Source organism: Budorcas taxicolor, chromosome 18 (assembly GCF_023091745.1).
Source record: "Budorcas taxicolor isolate Tak-1 chromosome 18, Takin1.1, whole genome shotgun sequence".
In the NCBI taxonomy this organism is placed as follows: domain Eukaryota; kingdom Metazoa; phylum Chordata; class Mammalia; order Artiodactyla; family Bovidae; genus Budorcas; species Budorcas taxicolor.
In genome coordinates this window covers 4739555-4761462 of record NC_068927.1, presented here as the reverse complement: position 1 = coordinate 4761462, position 21908 = coordinate 4739555, and the positions used below count along the sequence as shown (strand labels likewise).

Below are 21908 nucleotides of genomic sequence, written 5' to 3'. Positions count from 1 at the left end.
GGCCCTCTGATGTGAGAAGGTCATCAATTGGACACTCATGATTGCCCAGTTGGAGGATCAGTGGTCCCGACTAGTCTTAAACAGCTCAAGCTCAAATTGAACATAGCTGACTCCAACTCCCTGAAAACAACTCAGGCAAACATCTTATTCTTTAGGTGATGTGAGGCTTGGAAGACATGAAAACTTTTTGTTGCAACGATTAAAGTGAGCTTGATTGATGAAGCCAGTTTACGGGTTTCACAGATCTAACTGATGATTATCCTCAGTTTCACTAGAATACTGTTCTCATCACCCTTCTCTCAAGGACAATGTTCTGGAGATTTTGCCACTTTATTAAAGGCAACACAGCCTTGGGTTTGTCCACTAATTACCCCCTGCCCGTTCCTGGTGCTCTCCACACCCCTCAGCAGCCAACATTCAAAGTCCTGTAGCAGCTCACATATTTTAGGCTGATTTAATGTCATCTTCTTGTTCCTGTTTTCTATTCCAGATCACCAAGATGTGACAGCAATTACAGTAGTAGCTGAGAACTGATGTTAGGTTTCTCTACAGTAAGTTTCTTTTTAGCAAGGTTGGTAAAATATGCACTCAAACTAGGAACAAAATATTGATCCAGCCTCCCTTTGATGAATATGAAGAAGGCCTAGAGGGATTCCAACTAACTGAAAGAATTAACCAAGCACAGATTTGTTTTACTTGGTCTTGTGACAAGGAAATTGGGGATCCTTTTCCCAAAAAATACATAAAGTCACTCTGTCTTATTCATTGCTGTGTTCCTTGTACCCATCAGAGTACATTGCCATATTGGGTTTCTATAAACATTAGTTAAATAAAAAAACAAATGGATGAATACAGGATCTCATGCCTGAATTAAGTTATCAAAAATAACTGAATAAACATCAGTTATGGGCAAATAATGAAAAACCAGTGAGGTGCTACCTAAACAAGCAATATAAAAGTTACAAGAGAGAATGGGATATAATGAAGAACACAGAAAAAAGTAAACTGATAATTTAGGACTAGTTTAGCCTTAAACCTGGGGGAAGGTTTAGCATTAGATAGAGACAAAGGCATTCCTGGCACCGGGAACAGAATACATGAATATTTGCATGTGCTTAAGAGCATGGACCAATGAGAAGAAATGCTCTGCTGGGAGTGGGAAATGTGTGGGAAACACTATCTACTACACAGATAGTAGGTGGACTGAAGGCAGAACATGGAGATCATTTTAAAACTCAGTCTAAGGAGCACTTGAAAAAGCACCAGGTCTGGTCTGAGTGAGATGTTTTTTGTACGTCTGGACATACCTGTCCAAAAGATGCATATTTCTTTCTCATGCTCTAGGTTAAACATAAGACCCCACAATCGGCAGGAGCAATAAAGAGTTGAAGGGCAGATGGTAAACTGGGTAAAGAGAGTCACAGTCAAGTGGAAGACACAGTGACAGGGACAATGATATCAAATGATGTCAATGTTATCAAGTGCTGGTTCTCCAAATTATCACCAAAGCAGCTACTGATAAGACAAAGCACAGCTAATCCCTTGCCACGGTAAGCGAGGACACTAGGTCAGCAGAGCCTTAATAATATCCTGCTGCTGCTGCTGCTGAGTCGCGTCAGTCGTGGCCGACTCTGTGCGACCCCAGAGACGGCAGCCCACCAGGCTCCCCCGTCCCTGGGATTCTCCAGGCAAGAACACTGGAGTGGGTTGCCATTTCCTTCTCCAATGCACGAAAGTGAAAAGTGAAAGTGAAGTTACTCAGTCGTGTCCGACTCTTCGCGACCCATGGACTGCAGCCTACCAGGCTCCTCTGTCCATGGGAGTTTCCAGGCAAGAGTACTGGAGTGGGGTGCCATTGCCTTCTCCATAATAATGTCCTAGGGAAGGACAAAGTCAGGATACTTACTGAAATTTTGAAGTCTGGTTTAAAGCAGGTCTTACAATGTGGAAGCTTGATTATGATTGGGCAGGAATCATGATGCAATACTTTCAGACTAGTAATAGTTGAGGACATAGCAATGCAAGACTTCTGAGGTGAAGATTCAGAGAGTCTGGTGTAAACTGTCCACAGATGCTTCCTATTAGTGAGTTGATGGAACTCCTTGGAAGTCCTTGGAGTGAAAAGTAAAGTTATTTACAGCTCATATCATCCAGGAAAAGAGCCTCATGACATACTGAAGTTAGATCAAAGACGGTGGGATAATAAAGTCATGTTAATGTACTAGTGAACTGCATAGATGGTTTCAATTCTGAGTGTACACGCATGCAAAGGACACAGGAAGCAGAACCAAAGAAGAGTTCTGAGCTCTGCTCGGTAGATTCAAAAGAGTCTTCAAAGAAAAGGTGGCCTCTGCACCATGAGCTAAAAAAAAAATGAGCAGAGTTTGATCTGTGTACAAAAGGAAGAAACGATTCAAGGAAAGGGCATAATGTTGTGTAAGAAAAAGGGTGAAAGAATGTGTCTTTCACCATAGATTCTACAAGCAGAACCCATCACTGTTGTTCTAACATACAAATTGATGCCCTTCTACTGTGTTTATTGTAATTACTCAGAGTATTTTGTTGGGAAAGAAATTTTTGCATAAGGATGATGTTTTAAATTATTGCTGAAACTACTTTCATGTTTTATGATGAGCTTAAAAACAAATACGGTTTGGGGATGCAAACTTAAAATCATGTGGGATTTTTTAAAATATTCTTTTTTAATAAACAAATTGTTAAAACACATAGAAAGTCGTTCCACCTAAAGAGAGTAAAAGAGAAAGGAAGCGTGGAGCTGCCAGCAGGGTTTGTAGTTTCTCTGATGCAGTGCAACAGCATTTCAAATCCTCCAGGAAAAAGAAGAAAATATTCTGTACTCATGAAAGCCAGAGTGGAGGCCATTTAGCTCTCTCCTCCATGTCAGGGAACTTTTAGTAAACTAACTTAGGAGAGTAAAAGAGAAAGGAAGCGTGGAGCTGCCAGCAGGGTTTGTAGTTTCTCTGATGCAGTGCAACAGCATTTCAAATCCTCCAGGAACAAGAAGAAAATATTCTGTACTCATGAAAGCCAGAGTGGAGGCCATTTAGCTCTCTCCTCCATGTCAGGGAACTTTTAGTAAACTAACTTAGAAATAAACCCAAAGGGATTATGATCACTGTGCATTATAAAAAAAGGGATGGCCATAAGGAGATTTAATCAGAAAATAAACTTCAAAAACATGCTTTGATGCAAGAACACTGGGAAACCAATCAGCATTTGATGCTCTTAGTAGCCTCTCCTAGAAAGCACCTTATCCCTCTGATGCCTTTGTGCGATAAAGGTCAGGGCACCCCTCCATGGCCCTTCATGAGTTGGTCAGACCCAGGTCCCCCAGTCAGTGATGAGCACAGCTCTGATTCAACAAGCTGCAAACCTGCAAACCCCACACCTGAGAGCCCAGACATTCAAAACAACCAGCTAATTAAACCTGGAGCAGCAAGCTATCATCATCCGAGATTCATGGGCATCCAACAAGCAGAAGAACTAGCAACACGGCACTCAGCAACAGCTGTCACCTGCTATAATGTTCTTTAATTATCTTAAAATCTCTAAGAACTGACAAATGGGTGACAAAATGCAATTTTCTGTGTCAGGAAGCGAGAGAGAAGCCCGTGTTTCTTTGATGAGAGGAAATACTGTAAACCATCTCTCTCTCGGCTCTCACTGGGGAGAGGGTGCCGTCGTCACTCAGCTCTGGTCTGTAAACACACTCGTTGTTGTTGCTGTTGATGTGTAGTCACTCGGTCATGTCCGACTCTTTTGAGACCCCATGGACTGTAGCTCAGCAGTCTCCTCTGTCCGTGGGATTTCCCAGGCAAGAACACGAGTGGGTTGCCATTTCCTCCTCCAGGGGATCTTTCTAACCCAGGAATCAAACCCCCATATGCTGCATTGGCAGGTGGATTCTTTACCACTGAGCCGATCAGGAAAGCCCATATAACACACTCATTACAGGACTCGTGGAGGGACACGTTTCCTTCTTTACAAAGACTGAAGAAGAGAAGCCAGGATGGGCACTGGGCTATGACAAGCCGGCCCCCACAGGCTCAACATGTCTTTCAAATGCAGCCCCAGCTCCAGGGCTAGCCCCACTGTGGTGCTTGTGTCTCATGGACATGCATTCCTGGGATGGACCACTAGCAAAGCCAATCCAAGTTCCCTGGGGTCATGTCACGCCCCTTCCCATATGCCCACTGGCATGGCCAAAAAAGTTTTTTTAAATAATAATTTTTAAAATGATAAAATAAAATAAATTAGTGTCAATTTAGTAAACATTCAGTGAACATTTCTGCTCACTATAGTATAATCATTTAAATTTTCTATTTAAATTATTTTAAGCAATTAGCATATTATTTTAAATTTCTATTACTAGTTAAATTAGTCTGTTTTTATGCTCTTTGAGATACAAGTTCTCTGGGAACAAGGACAAGACTTGTTAAGTGATTTTGTTCATGTTACTTTGATAATCAACATTTTGTATTTGGTCATTTTAATAATAAAGTCAACTGTTCTCTTCAAGACAATGTAGTCAAATTCATTAATTTTTTCCTCCTCTATTTTCATTCTTATTATCCACTCCATCAATGCTTCTCACTTTATCATTTCAGAGCCCACAGGTGAAGGCATCTTAGTGTACAGTACAAGCTTAGACCTGTTAATTGACACGGTACCTGAAATGGACATGCCACTAACCTAAAGAGATAAGAGGAGATCATTGCTTTCTCCAATCAACTTCCACTAAAAATGCAGGTAAGGGCATGAAGCTGATCCAGAAGAAGGTACAGCACCAGAATGCTGCCCAAGTTATGACCAAAGAAATCTATACTCCCAATTTACCTATTTTGCTTAAAGGAGAAAAAACTTCCAGTGAAAAACATACCCATTTTATATATTTAATATAACTGGGGAATATTAATACTGGAAGGAACCATTGTTTATCTCTGAAAAATGAAAGTGAAGCTATAAGAAAGAGCAAATTACAACAACCCTGATTCCCAAAGAAACGAACTCAAGCTTCCAAGCATGGACATTTAAATTACACATCACAGATGCTTTGGTGCCTTTCAAAATAGAATAAATAAAGAGGAATGTAACAAGGATCATTCTCCTCTCTCCCCATCTCTGCAAGGGTGGCCTTCAGTGGAACTTGGCCAGGAACACAGATAGCCCAGGCAATCCTGATAATCTAAAAAGGCTGAAGAAAGATGATGTACTATAGATATAAAAGATATTCTTTCACCGTGTCAAGTCAGTCTCAACAGACTGAAATTTGTTTTCTATTGTAATGCATTCTTATTTGTGAAATAATATCAAAATCTGAAAAGCACTTCACAGTTTACCAAATATTTCCATAGACCTTCTTTAGCACTGACAGCATCTGGACAGAGATAACGGGCTGACCAACACAGACCCATGCTCCTCGTTCATAACGCAAAGTTGGCGGCAAGAGGTGGCCCTGGCTGGGAGCATGTGATGCAATGTGGGCCAAAGCGATGTCTGCCATCTCCAGGCTCAGAAATTGAGTGCTGGGTGTTCAATGCCTTATGCTCTCACCTTTCACCACACAGCCAACTGAAGGCAAAGGACCCAGTGAAAGACACCAGAGGCATCCTCAGAGATGGGGAGAGTCACATTATAACAGGAGCGTCACACAGATCTGGGATGTAAGCAGGAGACTATCGAGATTTGCAGAATTTTTCTTGTTTCATTAGCTAGTGAAAACAACACACTGCCGAAAGAAATGACAATGCAGGTGCCAGTCAGGGCCTAGTTCACATCAGGCGTTCAACAAATGTTGGATAGATGGATCTGTCTGTCCATCATCTGGATGATGAATGGATGGATGAATGGCAGGTAGATGGACAAATGGCAGCCCTATTATATTCTAACCTATTAAATCTGGAAATCATAAAGTTTTGCCACAAATACAACACTCGGTAGTGATGTCAGTTTCTAACACATGTGACCTGGGCTGATGACTGTTTTAAAGAAACACGGCTGACCTGTAAAATTGTAATATACTTTTCAGAGGAATATCAGAGAAAATTGTAAATGGCACTAATTAGAGACTAAACCAAATAAGGTCTCAAAATATCTCCAGACTAGTAACCAGGATTTTCCCAAATAATTCAGAAGAAATGGGGATTAGGGTACTAATACATAGGTTTAAGAGCACTGGGCTTTGAGAATAGGAAGATGGTAATTCAGATGAAGGTTGCACCACATACTAACTGTGTAACTCCAACTGAATCCCCTACCCTCCCTAAGCTTCACCTCTCACATCTGTAAAACGGTAATGAAACATGAAAATCAAAGTAGAAAGTTTAGCATGGTGTCTGGCACATAGAAGACACTCAATACATGCTAGGCTATTATTCTTGAGAGTGACTCTATACACTGTTACTGCTAATTAAAATATATTCAAGTTACCCTGTCACAATGGCAGGTAATTTCACAGATATTAAACCATACAAATTAAAGGATTCCTCCAATTTTAAGCATAGTTAAAAGACAGTCAATAACTAACTCATATTGCAGAACTGGAAGCTTTTCAAGGGTGGCTATCAGTGGCTGCTGTATGATAATTGCTGGGCTCTTCTTACAAATTTAACTTGTCAATCCACTGGTTGCTAGCCTTTTCTGAACATCAAGGTCTGTATTCCTGACATTCTCATCTCACTCATTTCTCTCCAAACATGCTTCCCAGTGTTCCTATCACCATCTTCCAGACAAGCCATAATTTCTGCTTTCGAGCATTTTCTTGGACCTCCCCAGTTTTGTGAACCACCTTCCTCCTATTCTTTAATCTCCTGGGCAAATATCAGACTCAAGGTCACACTGGTAAAGCCTCCTGCAAACTTGAAATACTTGGCAAATGTCAAGGCTCTTAGCTCTCTACATTTACTTATACCACAGTGGAGATCTCCTCTCTTCAGATTCCGAGAGCACATATGATCCACATAAAACAGAGTATTTACTCCTATACTCTTGTATATTGATAGTTACCTATTTCACTTTTTTATCCCTCTTAAATAGGATTGTCAATTTCTCGGCAGCCTTAGTACCCTCATCTGTGAAATGAGGGCATTGTATTAAAGGTCTCCTGGTTTCTTCTTACTCCCAAATTTTTACTATCTCCTGAGGCATTTTGCCTGTGAAGACCAAAGCATTAAGCACAAAGATGGGCACGTTTTAGCTTAGTCACTGTGTAAAGAGTTAAGAGAAAAGACGTGTGCACGTTCAGTCGCTCAGTCATGTCTGACTCTTTGCGACCCCACAGACTAGCCCACCAGGCTCCTCTGTCCATGAGATTTCCCAGGCAAGAATACTGGAGTGGGTTGACGTTTCCTTCTCCAGGGGATCTTCCCAACCCAGGGATCAAACCCGCATCTCCTGCACTGGCAGGCAGATTCTTTACCACTAAGCCACCTGGGAATCCCAAGAGAAAAGTGATAAGCCATCCTTAACAAAACTCAACCAAGGTCAGGTCTAAAGTGAACCTTTTTAGTGTACATCAGCATATAGAACAACATTCACAAAGATTTTCTCTCGACAGATTTAGCTCTAAGGTTAAGAAAATTCATGGCATTTTTCCTCCTTATTTTTGTGAAACTGAAAAGCAACATAGGGCCAGGCAGCCTGATAGAAACTTTCCTTTGCCTACAGGAGAGAGTGCTCTCTTTTCAAAGGTTTCCTCAAATGCTCCGGGATTTCTGCTGCCCTCACTTACAAAAACCGACTCAGGCATAATTCCGCTTTCTTCTTTCCTCATGCTCAAATTGATTCGCCATGAAATAAGTAAGATGTAGCTTTTAGGGTCCCTTATTTGAGAGAATTCTAGCAATTTGTCCATGTGGTCCAACCTTATCTTCGACAAAGGAGGCAAGAATATACAATGGAGAAAAGACAATCTCTTTAACAAGTGGTCCTGGGAAAACTGGTCAACCACTTGTAAAAGAATGAAACTAGAACACTTTCTAACACCATACACAAAAATAAACTCAAAATGGATTAAAGATCTAAACGTAAGACCAGAAACTATAAAACTCCTAGAGGAGAACATAGGCAAAACACTCTCCAACATAAAGCAGGATCCTCTATGATCCACCTCCCAGAATACTGGAAATAAAAGCAAAAATAAACAAATGGGATCTAGTTAAAATTAAAAGCTTCTGCACAACAAAGGAAACTATAAGCAAGGTGAAAAGACAGCCTTTGGAATGGGAGAAAATAATAGCAAATGAAGCAACTGACAAACAACTAATCTCAAAAATATACAAGCAACTTATGCAGCTCAATTCCAGAAAAATAAACGACCCAATCGAAAAATGGGCCAAAGAACTAAATAGACATTTCTCCAAAGAAGACATACGGATGGCTAACAAACACATGAAAAGATGCTCAACATCACTCATGATCAGAGAAATGCAAATCAAAACCACAATGAGGTACCACTTCACACCAGTCAGAATGGCTGCGATCCAAAAGTCTACAAGCAATAAATGCTGAAGAGGGTGTGGAGAAAAGGGAACCCTCTTACACAGTTGGTGGGAATGCAAACTAGTACAGCCACTATGGAGAACAGTGTGGAGATTCCTTAAAAAACTACAAATAGAACTGCCTTATGACCCAGCAATCCCACTGCTGGGCGTACACACCGAGGAAACCAGAATTGAAAGAGACACGTGTACCCCAATGTTCATCATAGCACTGTTTATAATAGCCAGGACACGGAAGCAACCTAGATGTCCATCAGCAGATGAATGGATAAGATAGCTGTGGTACATATACACAATGGAGTATTCCTCAGCCATTAGAAAGAATACATTTGAATCCGTTCTAATGAGATGGATGAAACTGGAGCCGATTATACAGAGTGAAGTAAGCCAGAAAGAAAAACGCCAACACAGTACACTAACACATATATATGGAATTTAGAAAGATGGCAATGTCCATGTGGTCCAGTGTTGCACAATTTGCAAATGTAAGATACTTTATTCATAATTAAATGACTGTCGTCTCTTTTCACTCTGCTTTTTCCCCTTTTTACTGCCCTTTGCTGAAGTGGTAGTGTTGTGACCTGGGCACATGTGAAGACAAGGTAAAAAGATGTCAGTTTATGATACATAGTTGGGAACACAGTCAGCTCCTGTTTAGTCAGATGTTTTCACATGGTTCACCATCACTTCTGTAAAGTAAAGCTGTAATAGCTTGTCCAGTAAGTGGCAAAGCTAGGATTCAAACCTAAGTGTGTCTGATTCTAAAACTACCATATCATCTTATTTACTCCTATCATCTTCTTTGGAATCTGTTAACAAGTCTGATTCCTTAATTTAAGTATGATGCTCGATGCTCAGCCACTTGCCAGCATCTTGTACCTCCACCTCTCAATCTGGTGCCAACAGACCACTAACAGCTACCACTCCCCTACCTGTATAAACAACTCTATCCTTGTTGAACTCTTTTTCTTTTACAGATTGTAGTTTGGTTTATCTTTCCTCAGGCTATAACAGTTTTGACCAGTCACATTTATGTGAATTCTTACTAATTTTTTCCTGCTGCTACTGCTGCTGCTGCTGCTAAGTCGCTTCAGTCGTGTCCGACTCTGTGTGACCCCGTGGACTGCAGCCTACCAGGCTCCTCCGTCCATGGGATTTTCCAGGCAAGAGTCCTGGAGTGGGTTGCCATTGCCTTCTCCTGTAACTGCATAGTGATACACCAATTCAACTTACTGCTATGGGGGAGAAACACCATTTAATGAGACATGAAGACAAATTGACATAAAGCATTACCATCAATGAAGATAATATATAACTCATATTATACCACTACTACAAAGGCCACAATGAAAAACTGGGTTATGTTTGCTGTCAAATTTAAGAGTTGTCCACTAAGAAAACCTAGAGACAAAGATCAACCCAGTAGTACTAAAGACCACCAGCACCCAGATTTTGCTCTCTAAATGTACGTAAATATAATTTTTTAGTTTAAAAATTAGAGCACCTTGGGAAAAATTACTAATTACAGGTTAGGGCAGGAACTATCCAAAACTAGACCTTTTGTCGTACCTGCAACAAGAAAGATTACTGACATCGCAGTGGTCCCTCCTGTGCTGCTTACCAAGGTTTCACTGTGATTTCAGTTACCCCCATGGTCAGCTGCAGTCCAGAAATATTAAATGGAAAATTACAGAAACAAACAATGCACAAGTTTTAAACTGTGTGATGTTCCGAGTAGCCTGATGAGATCTCGTACCATCCCGCTCATGAATCACCTCCTTTGTCCAGCATATTCCCCCCTGCGTTAATCACTTAGTAGTCATCTGGGTTATCAGATCAACTGTTTCAGTACTGCAGTGCCTATGTTCAAGTAACCCTTATTTTACTTATTATTGGCCCCAAAGCACAATAGTAGTAATACTAGAAATTCAGATATGCCAGAGACACTGCCAAGTGCTTCTGTAAGTGAAAAGGTGTCTCAAGTTAATGAGGAAAGAAAAAAATGCTATGCTGAGGTTGCTAAGACCTATGGTAAGAATGAATCTTATATCTGTGAAAGTGTGAAGAAGGAAAAAGAAATTGGTGCTACTTCTGCTAATGCACCTCACACTGCAAAAGTGACGGCCACAATGTGTAACAAGTGCTTAGTTAAGATGGAAAAGGCATTAAATTTGCACAGTTAGATAGTTTGAGAGCGAGAGAAACCATATTCACATAACTTTCATTACATTATATTGTTCTGACTGTTCTATTACTATTTTAGTATCAGTTATTGTTATTAATCACTTACTGTGCCTAATTTATCAGTTAAACTTTATCATAGGTACGTATGTATAGGAAAAAAACATAGTATATGGATATACAACTCCATACTACTCAAGGTTTCAGGTACACAATAGGGGCCTTAGAAAGTATTCCATGGATAAGCAGGGACTTCTATATTGAGGTTATATCACAAGAACAGAGGAGTCAATTAGAAGAGGCTTCAACTGACCAAAGTATTGATAAGAATAAAAACACACAAAAATGTTAAAATTCATGAGTTTTAAATATTACTAAAACAAAAAATGAAACCTTCACTAATCACCTTTTAAAAATGCTCAGGGGACTTCTCTGGTGGTCCACGGTTGAGAATACACCTGCCAACGGAGGGGACATGAGTTCGATCCCTGGTCCAGAAGGATTCCACGTGCCAGGGACACCCCCCATGCACCACAACCACCGAGCCCGCTGTGCGCCCACTACTGAGCCCACACACCCTAGAGCCCAAGCTCTGCAACAGGAGAAGCTGCTACGATGAGAAGCCCACACACCATGACGAGAAAGTAGCCCGACTGCCACCACTAGAGCAAAGAAGACCTAGTTCAGCCAAAAAGAAAATTAATTAAAAAAAAACAAAGAATAGGAAGACTGGTAAGATTTAAAGAAAAACACTACAGAATCAACTCATTTTGGTAAATAAAGTAAATTAAATATTCAAGCTGCTTTTTAAAAATCATCTATACACAGGGTAACCAGATACTTTATTAGGAAAATTGTCTCTCTATGGAATCACTCCAAGAACTATAACAGGAAATGATTGAATAGTAACATTTGCAAACTCCTAATGAAGACAGGCAGTGGTCATGAATGGCTTCAAGCAGTCCCAAAGAAAGACAACCAGACACCTTGTACCTTATGACAAAAACGCATAACACCATTTATGACAGTCAAGTGTCTGCCTGCAGTGTGGGAAACCTGGGTTCGATCCCTGGGTTGGGAAGATCCTCTGGAGAAGGAAATGGCAACCCACTCTAGTACTCTTGCTTGGAAAATTCCTTGGATGGAGGAGCCTGGTAGGCTACAGTCCAGGGGTCGCAAAGAGTGGGACACAATGCAGCGACTTTCCTTTCCTTTCCTTTTGCCAATAAAATCAAATCTAAATCAGATCAAGCCTCTGGACATAATTATCAATATTTTGAGAAGAGAGTACACAGAGGAACATAGTTTGTGACATCTTTAAAATATGATTAGGAAAATCCAAACAATAATGACAATACATAAGTGTATGTTTTTACAGCACTTTTTTTACACTTTTATAATCAGCAAAAAATAAAAATGTTTTGGAACTATAAACAGGCAGTATAACAAATAAAGAAACTTAGCTTACTTGTGAAACTATTATTACCTAAACAAAAAGATTCTCTCCTTGACAAGATTATTCACCAAAAGACACCTTGGAGAATGAACTGAATTGGTGCATTTATACTTAGTCACAGCTCCTTGACTTATGGTCCTACATACGGAGAAATTCAAGAATGAAGTTTTAAAGGCTACACAGTCAATGGAAGACCCACTTGTACTAAGTAAAAAGTGTTTTTAAAATTATATCACTGAAAATATTATACGTTGAAAGAAAACATATACATTTGCAAAGATATCATTTAAATTTTATCATTCTGTTGTTGTTGAGTAAGTAAGATGTGTCCAGCTCTTCGCAACTCCATGGACTGCAGCATGCCAGGCTCCTCTGTCCTTAACAATCTCTCAGAGTTTCCTCAGATTCATGTCCATTGAGTCAGTGATGCTATCGAAGCATCTCATCCTCTGTCATCCCTTTCTCCTTTTGCCTTCAATCTTTACCAGCATCAGGGTCTCTTCCAATGAGTTGACTCTTCCCATCAGGTGTCCAAAGTACTAGAGCTTCAGTTTCAGCATCAGTCCTTCCAATGAATATCCAGGGTGGATTTCTTTTAGGATTAACTGGTTTGATCTCCTTGCAGTCCAAGGGACTCTGAAGAGTCTTTTCCAGCACCACAATTTGAAAGTATCAATTCTTCAGCCTTCAGCCCTCTTTATGATCTAAGTCCCACATCCATACTTGACTATTGGAAAAACCATAGCTTTGACTATACAGACCTTTGTTGGCAAAGTGATGTCTCTGCTTTCAATAAGCTGCCTAGGTTTGTCACAGCTTTCCTTCCAAGGAGCAAGCATCTTTTAATTTCATGGCTGCAGTCACCATCCGCAGTGATTTTGGAGCCAAAGAAAATAAAATCTGTCACTGCTTCCACTTTTTCCCCTTCTATTTGCCATGAAGTGATGGTACTGGATGCCATCATCTTAGTGTTGTTTTTTTTTAATGTTGAGTTTCAAGCCAGCTTTTCACTCACCTCTTTCACCTGCATCAAGAGTCTCTCTAGTTTCTCTTCACTCTCTGCCATTAGGGTGGTATCATCTGCGTATCTGAGGGTGTTGATACACACATGCTTAAAATCAGGGGCAAATGTATCTGTGCTAGCCCAGCTTCCTGCAGGTCTCTTCAGAGTGCAAGTCACCACCGTGCATCATCAGGGAGAACTCCCCTTCGTCTGCAGAAGGAAGCGGCACCAAAGAGCCAAGGCAATAGATCTGAGTCCTAAGGCAGGAGACCAGAAGTTGCAGGCGAGATGTAAGTACGTGCCACGCATGCTGACTTATGCTAGGGCCTTGTGTTTTTTATTTATTATTTTTTTAATCTTTTATTTTTATTTTTACTTCATTTTGCTTTACAATACTGTATTGGTTTTGCCATACATACACTGACATGAATCTGCCACGGGTGTACATGAGTTCCCAATCCTGAGCCCCCCTCCCACCTCCCATCCCATATCATCTCTCCGGATCTTCCCCGTGCACTAGCCTCAAGCATCCTGTATCCTGTTTTTTATTCTATTAATTCTATTTTATTATTTAACTCTGCCTTGCATAACCAAAAAAAAAGATAACTTTGTAAGTCTTTGGCACCCTCTTTTGGACAACATGATTATTTCAAAGCTGAAATTTGTTTCAATAAAAAGGATTTCTGAGTATGTTGAAGGCAAATTGAAATCAGATACATATTTTTATGTACTTTTGTTTTTATAATGAACAGACTTTACTTTCAGGGTGGTTTTAGGTTTGTAGAAAAATCGAGTAGATAATACAAAGTCCCTATATGTTCCCATTCCCACACAGTGTCCCCTGTTATTAACAGTTTGCATGAGTGTGGTATATTTAAGTTAACAAAACAATATTAGCACATGATTACTAACTAAAACCCAGAGTTTACAAAAAAGTTGTACCTATCGATCTTTATAAATTTCACATATCCACTGTCACAGTATCATATAGTTCCACTGCCTTAAAAATCCCTGTGCTTTACTCCGCCTCTCCACCCGACCCCTGTAACCACTGATCTTTTTACTGTCTCTGTAGTTTTCTGTGTCTCTGTACTTTTCCAGAATGACATATCATGGATAATAAAACATGTATCCTTTTCAGACTGCTTTCTTTCACTTAGCAATATGCACTTAAGAGTCTTCCATTTTTGGTTTCCATAGTTCATTTCTTCTTGTCACTGAATAATATTCCATTGTATGGAAGTGCCAAAGTTTATCCATTTCCTACTGATGAACATCTTGATTGCTTCCAATTTGGGCAGTTATGAATAAAACTGCCATAAACATTTCTGTGTAGGTTTTTTTGTATGTGTTTGCAGAGTTTTCAACTCATCTGGGTAAATGCCAAGGAGTTTGATTGCTGGATTATATGGTAAGATAATGTTTAGCTTTGTAAGAAACTGCCAAATTGTCTTCCAAAGTGACTGTACCATTTTGCATTTGCACCAGCAAGGCAAGGAGTTTGATTGCTGGATTACATGGTAAGATAATGTTCAGCTTTGTAAGAAATTGCCAAATTGTCTTCCAAAGTGATTGTAACATTTTGCATTCTCACCAGCAACAAATGAGAGTTTCTGTTGTTGTGCATTCTCACCAGCTTTTGTATTGTAGGGGTTTTTTTGGATTTTAACCATGTATATTTAGGACAAATCCTACTTGGTTATGATGAGCAATTTTTTATTCATTATTGGATTTGCTTCGCTAATATTTTGTTGAGGAGTTTTACATGTATGTTCAGAAGAGATACTGGTCCCTGGTTTCTCTTTATAATGTCATTATCTGGTCTGGATGGTGAGTATAATGTGAGCTCCATTGGATATGTCAGAAAGTGTTCCCTCTGCTTCTATTTCCTAGAAGAGGGTGCAGAGAATTAGCGGCATTTCTTCTTTAAATGTATGGCGAAACTCACCAGTGAAATCATCTGGAGCCACTGCTTTCATGTTTGGGGTTTTATTTATCAGGGATTCAAACTCCTGAATAGATACAGCTCTATTCAGACTATTTCTTTCCGTTTGAGTTTTGATGTCCAATTGGTCCATTTCATCTGTTACCAAATTTGTGAGAATGGACTTATACATAATATCCCTTTATTACCCTTTTATTGTCCATGAGATCAGTAGTGATCAGTTCTATTCGTTCTTTATTTCATGTATTCTGATGCTCTGTTGTTAGGAATATGCATATTAAGGGTCACTTTCCCTTTTCACTTTCATGCACTGGAGAAGGAAATGGCCACCCACTCCAGTGTCCTTGCCTGGAGAATCCCAGGGACGGGCGAGCCTGGTGGGCTGCCGTCTGTGGGGTCGCACAGAGTCGGACACGACCGAAGCGACTTAGCAGCAGCAGCAGCAGCAATGACCTCTTGGAGAATCGGCTCTGTTTTAATTATGTAATACCTCCTTTTATCCCTGATAATTTTCCTTGTTCTGAAGTCTGGTTTGCTTAAAATTAACATAGTTACTCCAGTTTTGTTTTGATGGATGTTAAGATGGTATATCCCTGGAGAAGGGTATGGCAACCCACTCCAGTATTCTTGCCAGGAAAATCCCATTGATAAGAGGAGCCTGGTGCACTACATTCCATGGGGTCACAAAGAGTCAGACACAACTGAGTGACTGCATACAGCACAGCACAGCACGATTGTGTAACTTTCCACAACCCTTTACTGTTCATTTACCTGCATCTTTATATTTTAAGGGCTTCTTTACAGACACTAGATAGATCTGAGTCCTGTTTTTTAATCCCTTTGATAATCCCAATTTAATTGTTATATGTTATATGTAAACCATTCACATTTGAAGTCATATGTGGATAGGTGAATTAAAATCTACCATCTTTCCATTTGTTGCACTTTTTTTATTCCTTTGTTTAAACTTTCCCTTTTATTTAGTTTGAAAATATTATTTTATTGCTAGAATCAATAGATTCAATAGAATCTTATTCAATTCAATCAAAATGATTCATAGATTTCATATTCATAGTCCTAATCCCCAGAATCTCAGAACGTGACTCTATTTGGAAATAGACCCTATTGGGGTCTTTAAAGAGGTCATTAAATTAAAATGAGGTCATTATGATGGTCCCTAATCCAATATGATGGGTGTCCTTTTAATAACAGGAAGTTACAGAGGGAAAGCAAGGTGAAGACATAGGGAGAAGACAGTCATATACAAGCCAAGGAGATAAGTCTTGGGAGACACCAGTCCCACAGACACTCTGATCTCAGATTTTCAGCCTCCAGAATTGTGAGAAAATAAATTTCTGCCACTTAAGCCATCCAGTCTATGGTACTTTGTGTGACTGACCTAGCAAACCAATATAATCACCAATCAGCATTAAGGTTTCTTTTTTAATATAAATTTATTTATTTTAATTGGAGGTTAATTACAATATTGTATTGATTTTGCCATACATCAACATGAATCCGCCACAGGTATACATGTGTTCCAAAACAAGTGCTTTCAATTTGCATTCATATATCTATATTTCAGCCCAAAATTTTTATTTTGAAACCATTATTTTCTCTTTGACTACTATACAGAAGCCATTCTTGAGGTTATTTGATACAGTAATGAACAGGGAAAGTTAGAAATGTAGTTATAACATAGGTTTCACATAGCTCAAACTGCTGGCTGCTTCCTGGTGACTAGATATTTTTATAATTCCCAAATAATTACAAGGCAAAAATCAAGTCCATGAGAATACCTGTGGGGTTGTGCATGGGTGAGCCTTACAGCATCTCATGTTCAAAGTCTCCCAGGGACTGTGCCAAATGCCCACACAAATGGGAAATCATGTAGGTTGGGGGATAAGACTCAGGATTCTACTGAGTATTTCTGTTAGAGCTCTTACCTGCAGTCTGAAGACTTCAGTTCTCCTCTAGACTCAGCTACCAATTTAGAAGAAGCCAGGCAATTCATTTCACTTTACAAGGGGTGCTCACGTGTTTTCTCATGTATGAAACAAAAGGATCAATCTGCTAGCCAATCTCTAAAGCTCTCAATGGCTCCCAAAATTTCTGAACCATAAAAGTAGGAGATGACATCCAATAAGAAGCTCCATGGTGGTGGCCTTACAAGAAGTTTGAGTCAATCTTTCCACGGCACCCACATGACTGGACAAGTGTGTATGAAAAAACCAAAGGCAAAGCAGTCATCCCACTGTAATGTAAGTCATGTCATTGAGGTAAGGTCAGTAAAAATGTCAACATGATAACCTCTGAAAATGTACCACTTCATAAAAGTAACAGAAGAAAAGCTAGCAAAATTTGTCAAAATCAACTTTTTCAGACCTAAAGGTGTTAACCAAAGACTCGTAATAACCCAAGGAGCATTTATTCAAGAAAAATGGCTGCATTTAGTCATGAAAGCAGCAAGTTCTGTGGTGTTTTAACTTACCCTAGTACCATCCACACTGCCCCTCTCAGCAGTAGCCTTGGGAACCAACAGTCTGCATTCCTATAGACAGATGGAGCAAAGCATCATGAAATACAATCCACAGAATGGGAGAAAACATCTGCAAATCATATATCTAATAAGGATATAGCACCCAGAATACAGAAAGAACTCTTACCATTCATAATGAAAAAACAAATTTAAAAAATGGGAAAAAGTTCAAACAGACATTTCTATAGATAGACACTGCAATTGCAGAAAGTGAAGAGGAACTAAAGAGCCTCTTGATGAGGCTGAAAGAGGTGAGTAAAAAAGCTGACTTGAAACTCAACATTAAAAAAACTAAGATCATGGCTTCCAGTCCCATCACTTCATGGCAAATAGAAGGGAAAAAGTAGAAGTGGTGACAGATTTTATTTTCTTGGGCTCCTAAATCACTGCAGACGATGACTGCAGCCATGAAATTAAGAGGCTTACTCCCTGGAAGAAAAGCTAAGACAAACCTAGACAGTGTATTAAAAAGCCTCTACTAACAAAGGTCCACATAGTCAAAGCTATAGTTTTTCCAGTTGTCATGTACGGATGTGAGAGTTGGACCATAAAGAAGACTGAGTGCCCAAGAATTAATGCTTTTGATCTGCGGTGTTGCAGAAGACTCTTGAGAGTCCCTTGAACAGTAAGGAGATAAAATCAGTCAATCCTAAAGGAAATCAACCCTGAATATTCATTGGAAGGACTGATGCTGAAGTTGAAGCTCCAATACCTGGGCCACCTGATGTGAAGAGTCAACTCACTGGAAAAGACCCTCATGCAGGGAAAGATGGAGGGCAAGAGGAGAAAGGGGGTGACAGAGGATGATGAGATGGCTGGATGGCTTCACTGACTCAATAGACGTGAGTCTGAGCAAACTCTGAGAAATAGTGGAGGATAGAGGAGACTGGCATGCTGCAGTCCATGGGGTCACAAAGAGTTGGACACAACTTAGCTGCTGGCTCAGCTGGTAAAGAATCCGCCTGTAATGTGGGAGACCTGGATTTGATCTATGGGTTGGGAAGATCCCCTGCAGAAGGGAACAGGTATCCACTCCAGTATTCTGCCCTGGAGAATTCCATGGGACTGTATAGTCCATGGGGTCACAAAGAGTCAGACACGACTGAGCACCTTTCACTTCACTTCACTTAGCAATTGAACAACCAACATAGATAGACAGATACATAGGTAGGATGGATAGGTAGACAGATAGGCAGGGCAAATGAGCACATGAATGCTCATCATTCATTAGAGAAATAAAAAAATCAAAACTATGATGAGATACCACCTCACACACACACTGAAATGGTTATAACTTTTAAAATTTGAAATAACAAATATTGACAAGGATGTGGGGAAACTGGATCTTTATGTATTGCTGATGGAAGTGAAAAACACCACAGCTGTTGTGGGAAACAGTTTTGCTATTCCTTAAAAAAGTTACAAGAAGTTACTGTATGATAGCAATTTCACGCCTAGGTGTATATACTCAAGAGAAATGAAAACAAATGTTCATAGCAGCATTATTTATAACAACCAAGAAATGGAAACAAATGGTCATCAACTTATGAAAGGATAGATAAAATGTGGTATAAGTAGCTATACAGTGAAATATGATTCAGTTAAAGGGAGTGAAGTACGGATACTTGCCGCTGAATCTTGAAAAGTTTTTGCTAACTGAAAGTAGTCAGACACAAAAGAGCACACATTCCATATCATTTTACATGAAATGTCCAGAATAAGCAAATCCATAGAGACAGAAAGTACATTAGTAGTTTCATCTTTTCCGGATTAATGAAATATTCTGGAATTAGTCCTGATGGTTGCACAATCTTATCAGTGTACTCAGAACACCTGAAATGTACACTTTAAAATGAATTTTATAGTATGCTAATTACATATCAACAACAACAATGAAGCAAGACACAATTAAGCCAAACATTGCTGCTGATTCCAAAAGGCTGACCTTAAACATGGGGCAAACAATCTACACCAACAAGAATGAACAGGACACCAGCACTGTGGCTTCTCTGGGTTTGACACATATTCTCAATCTTTTCAAAGTCCAATAGTGTTGCCAATAAGGCATTTTCATTTTAAGCTTCATAATAAGCTGGTCCATTACTCCTTGCCTGACATGTGATTTTATTTTATCTTCACAACAAAGTAATTCTTGATAGATCACAGTAATTTCAATCCGTGAGGATCTTTCAACTGTAGGAGTGAATTAGAAAGATATTTTTATATTGCCTATTTGAGATAACAGGTCCTAGCACCACGCTTCAGGCAAAATACATCAAAAGAATGAACTGAAGGTTAAGTTTCCTTTTAGATCACAATTTTTATAACATCACAACATTCTTGCCTAAAAGCAATCCGAATTATTCAACTGCAAGATATTCTATATTCACCTCATTCAGCCTCAGGGAAAGAACAAAGTCAGTAGCTGGAGACACTTCTGAGGTGGAGGCACATTCATCTTCTCATTGTGCCCTCCTAAGTCACCAACGCCTGAATTCAACATCAACACACTAGAGAGAAAATGCAAGTAAAAGCTTCCTGAAAAGCTTTCTATTATGCTGTATTTGCAAAGGTAATCCTCACGTGGAAAGAAGTCATAAGAAATTCAAGTCATGAAATTTAAATTCCATGTTCAACAATTATTACCATTTTATCCTACCCAAATCAGTCAATTAAATATAACTATCTCTCCAAATTAGTGTTGCTGCTGCTGCTGCTAAGTCGCTTCAGTCGTGTCCATAGCACTTAATCCCAATTTGATTTAAAAAAATTTACTTTATGTATATTCTTGTTTCTATGAAAAAAAAAAAAGTTCCTTGCTGTGATTATGAATCTTAGAGAATTGAAAGATTCAAGGCTCTTTGCCTTCAATGCTGTTTATCACAGAGCAAGATTTGTATTCAGTTATAGGTGGATCCACGGGGGTCTTTCCCCACAGGGGTTTATTTACTGAACTATCCAGAGATATTCATTATGAGGTGATTTCATATATCATTATCCATGAGCAACTTTGGTGTAACAAGTTTGTATTTAATCAGGTCTTTCTTGGTTTCAGTCTCTTTTGCACAAGACCTGACCTTTGACACGCACAGAGCCCGCTGGGGTTGTGCAGTACTGTGGTCCTGCTTAACAAATGCTTCTTTTCTTAATCTTTATTGCGACATAATGGATATACAAAAAAATCACTCATGTAATGTATACATCTTGATAAGTTTGGACATATACTTACACCTGTTACACCAAAGCTCTAAACATATGCAAAATTTTCCTTGTATTCTTTTGAGTTTCTTGTTCATTTGCTGTTGGTTTGGGAGGGGTTAGAACATTTAATAGGAGATGGACCCTCTTAATATTTTAATGTATATGCACAATAATATATTATTAACTATAGATACTCTTTAAATAAATGCTTTCTGATATTGATGATGACGACAATGGACATGACATCAGGTAATATTACCCTCATTCATTCACTCACATAATCAATGATTTGGTATTGATCACTCAGTTTGTACCATGGCCTGTCTTGGCACTGTTTGACAGGATGATAAAGAAGGAAAACACAGCCCCTGACCTCATTCAGCTTTACACTTTAGTGAGAAGACAGAGAAAATACACATAGCCTGAGTGAATAAGATCACTTCAAATACTTGTAAGTGCTGTGGGAAAAGTATGGCTCCTGAGACAGGAAGTGATAGGACAGAACAATTCACAAAGTGTGCTAAAGTGTCGAGAGAGGAGTCAGCTCACCAGGCAATCCTGCCCCTGCAAAGACCACTGGAGCTCCAATACAGAGAACACTGTGGCAACATGAAATGTCCCAACAGAAGACGTTTGATGGCCAGGTGAGGAATCAGCGCACCAATAAGAACACCCAACTCACATCAGTTTTACACTGGGATCTGCTTCAAAAAGTCTCCCATTAGAGAGACTTTAGTACCATTAGTACACATGTAGCTCTGTCTTGTTTCAGCTTTCAGAAGGTGTCCACTGAAAGACTAGCCACCGTTCTGATATTTTACACTGAGAAAAACCAATTTCCAATTTTATCTGGAAGACAATTCAGGAACTGTGAATCCTGAAGAATCCCACTGAACCGTTGACATACCATCCTACTGAGAAGTAAGAAGTGGGATGTAATTTTCCAATCAACAAATTAACAAGGTCAAAATGCAATTTGGGCAGGGAAAGATATCTGCTAATGATCAAGGTATAAACTATCAACAGTCATTCCTTTAAAGACATCTGTTTTAATACTTCATATG

At 39.4% G+C, this 21908-nt stretch overlaps 1 protein-coding gene across 1 annotated transcript in view; it reads left to right on the top strand.

Moving 5' to 3' along the window:
• The first annotated feature begins 1452 nt into the window (after positions 1-1452).
• Positions 1453-21908, top strand: part of DUXB (double homeobox B) — a 36729-nt gene continuing 16273 nt past the window's right edge. The window contains 1 exon segment of the mRNA XM_052656155.1: positions 1453-1550. Within this exon segment, the coding sequence (XP_052512115.1) occupies positions 1453-1550 (98 nt within the window).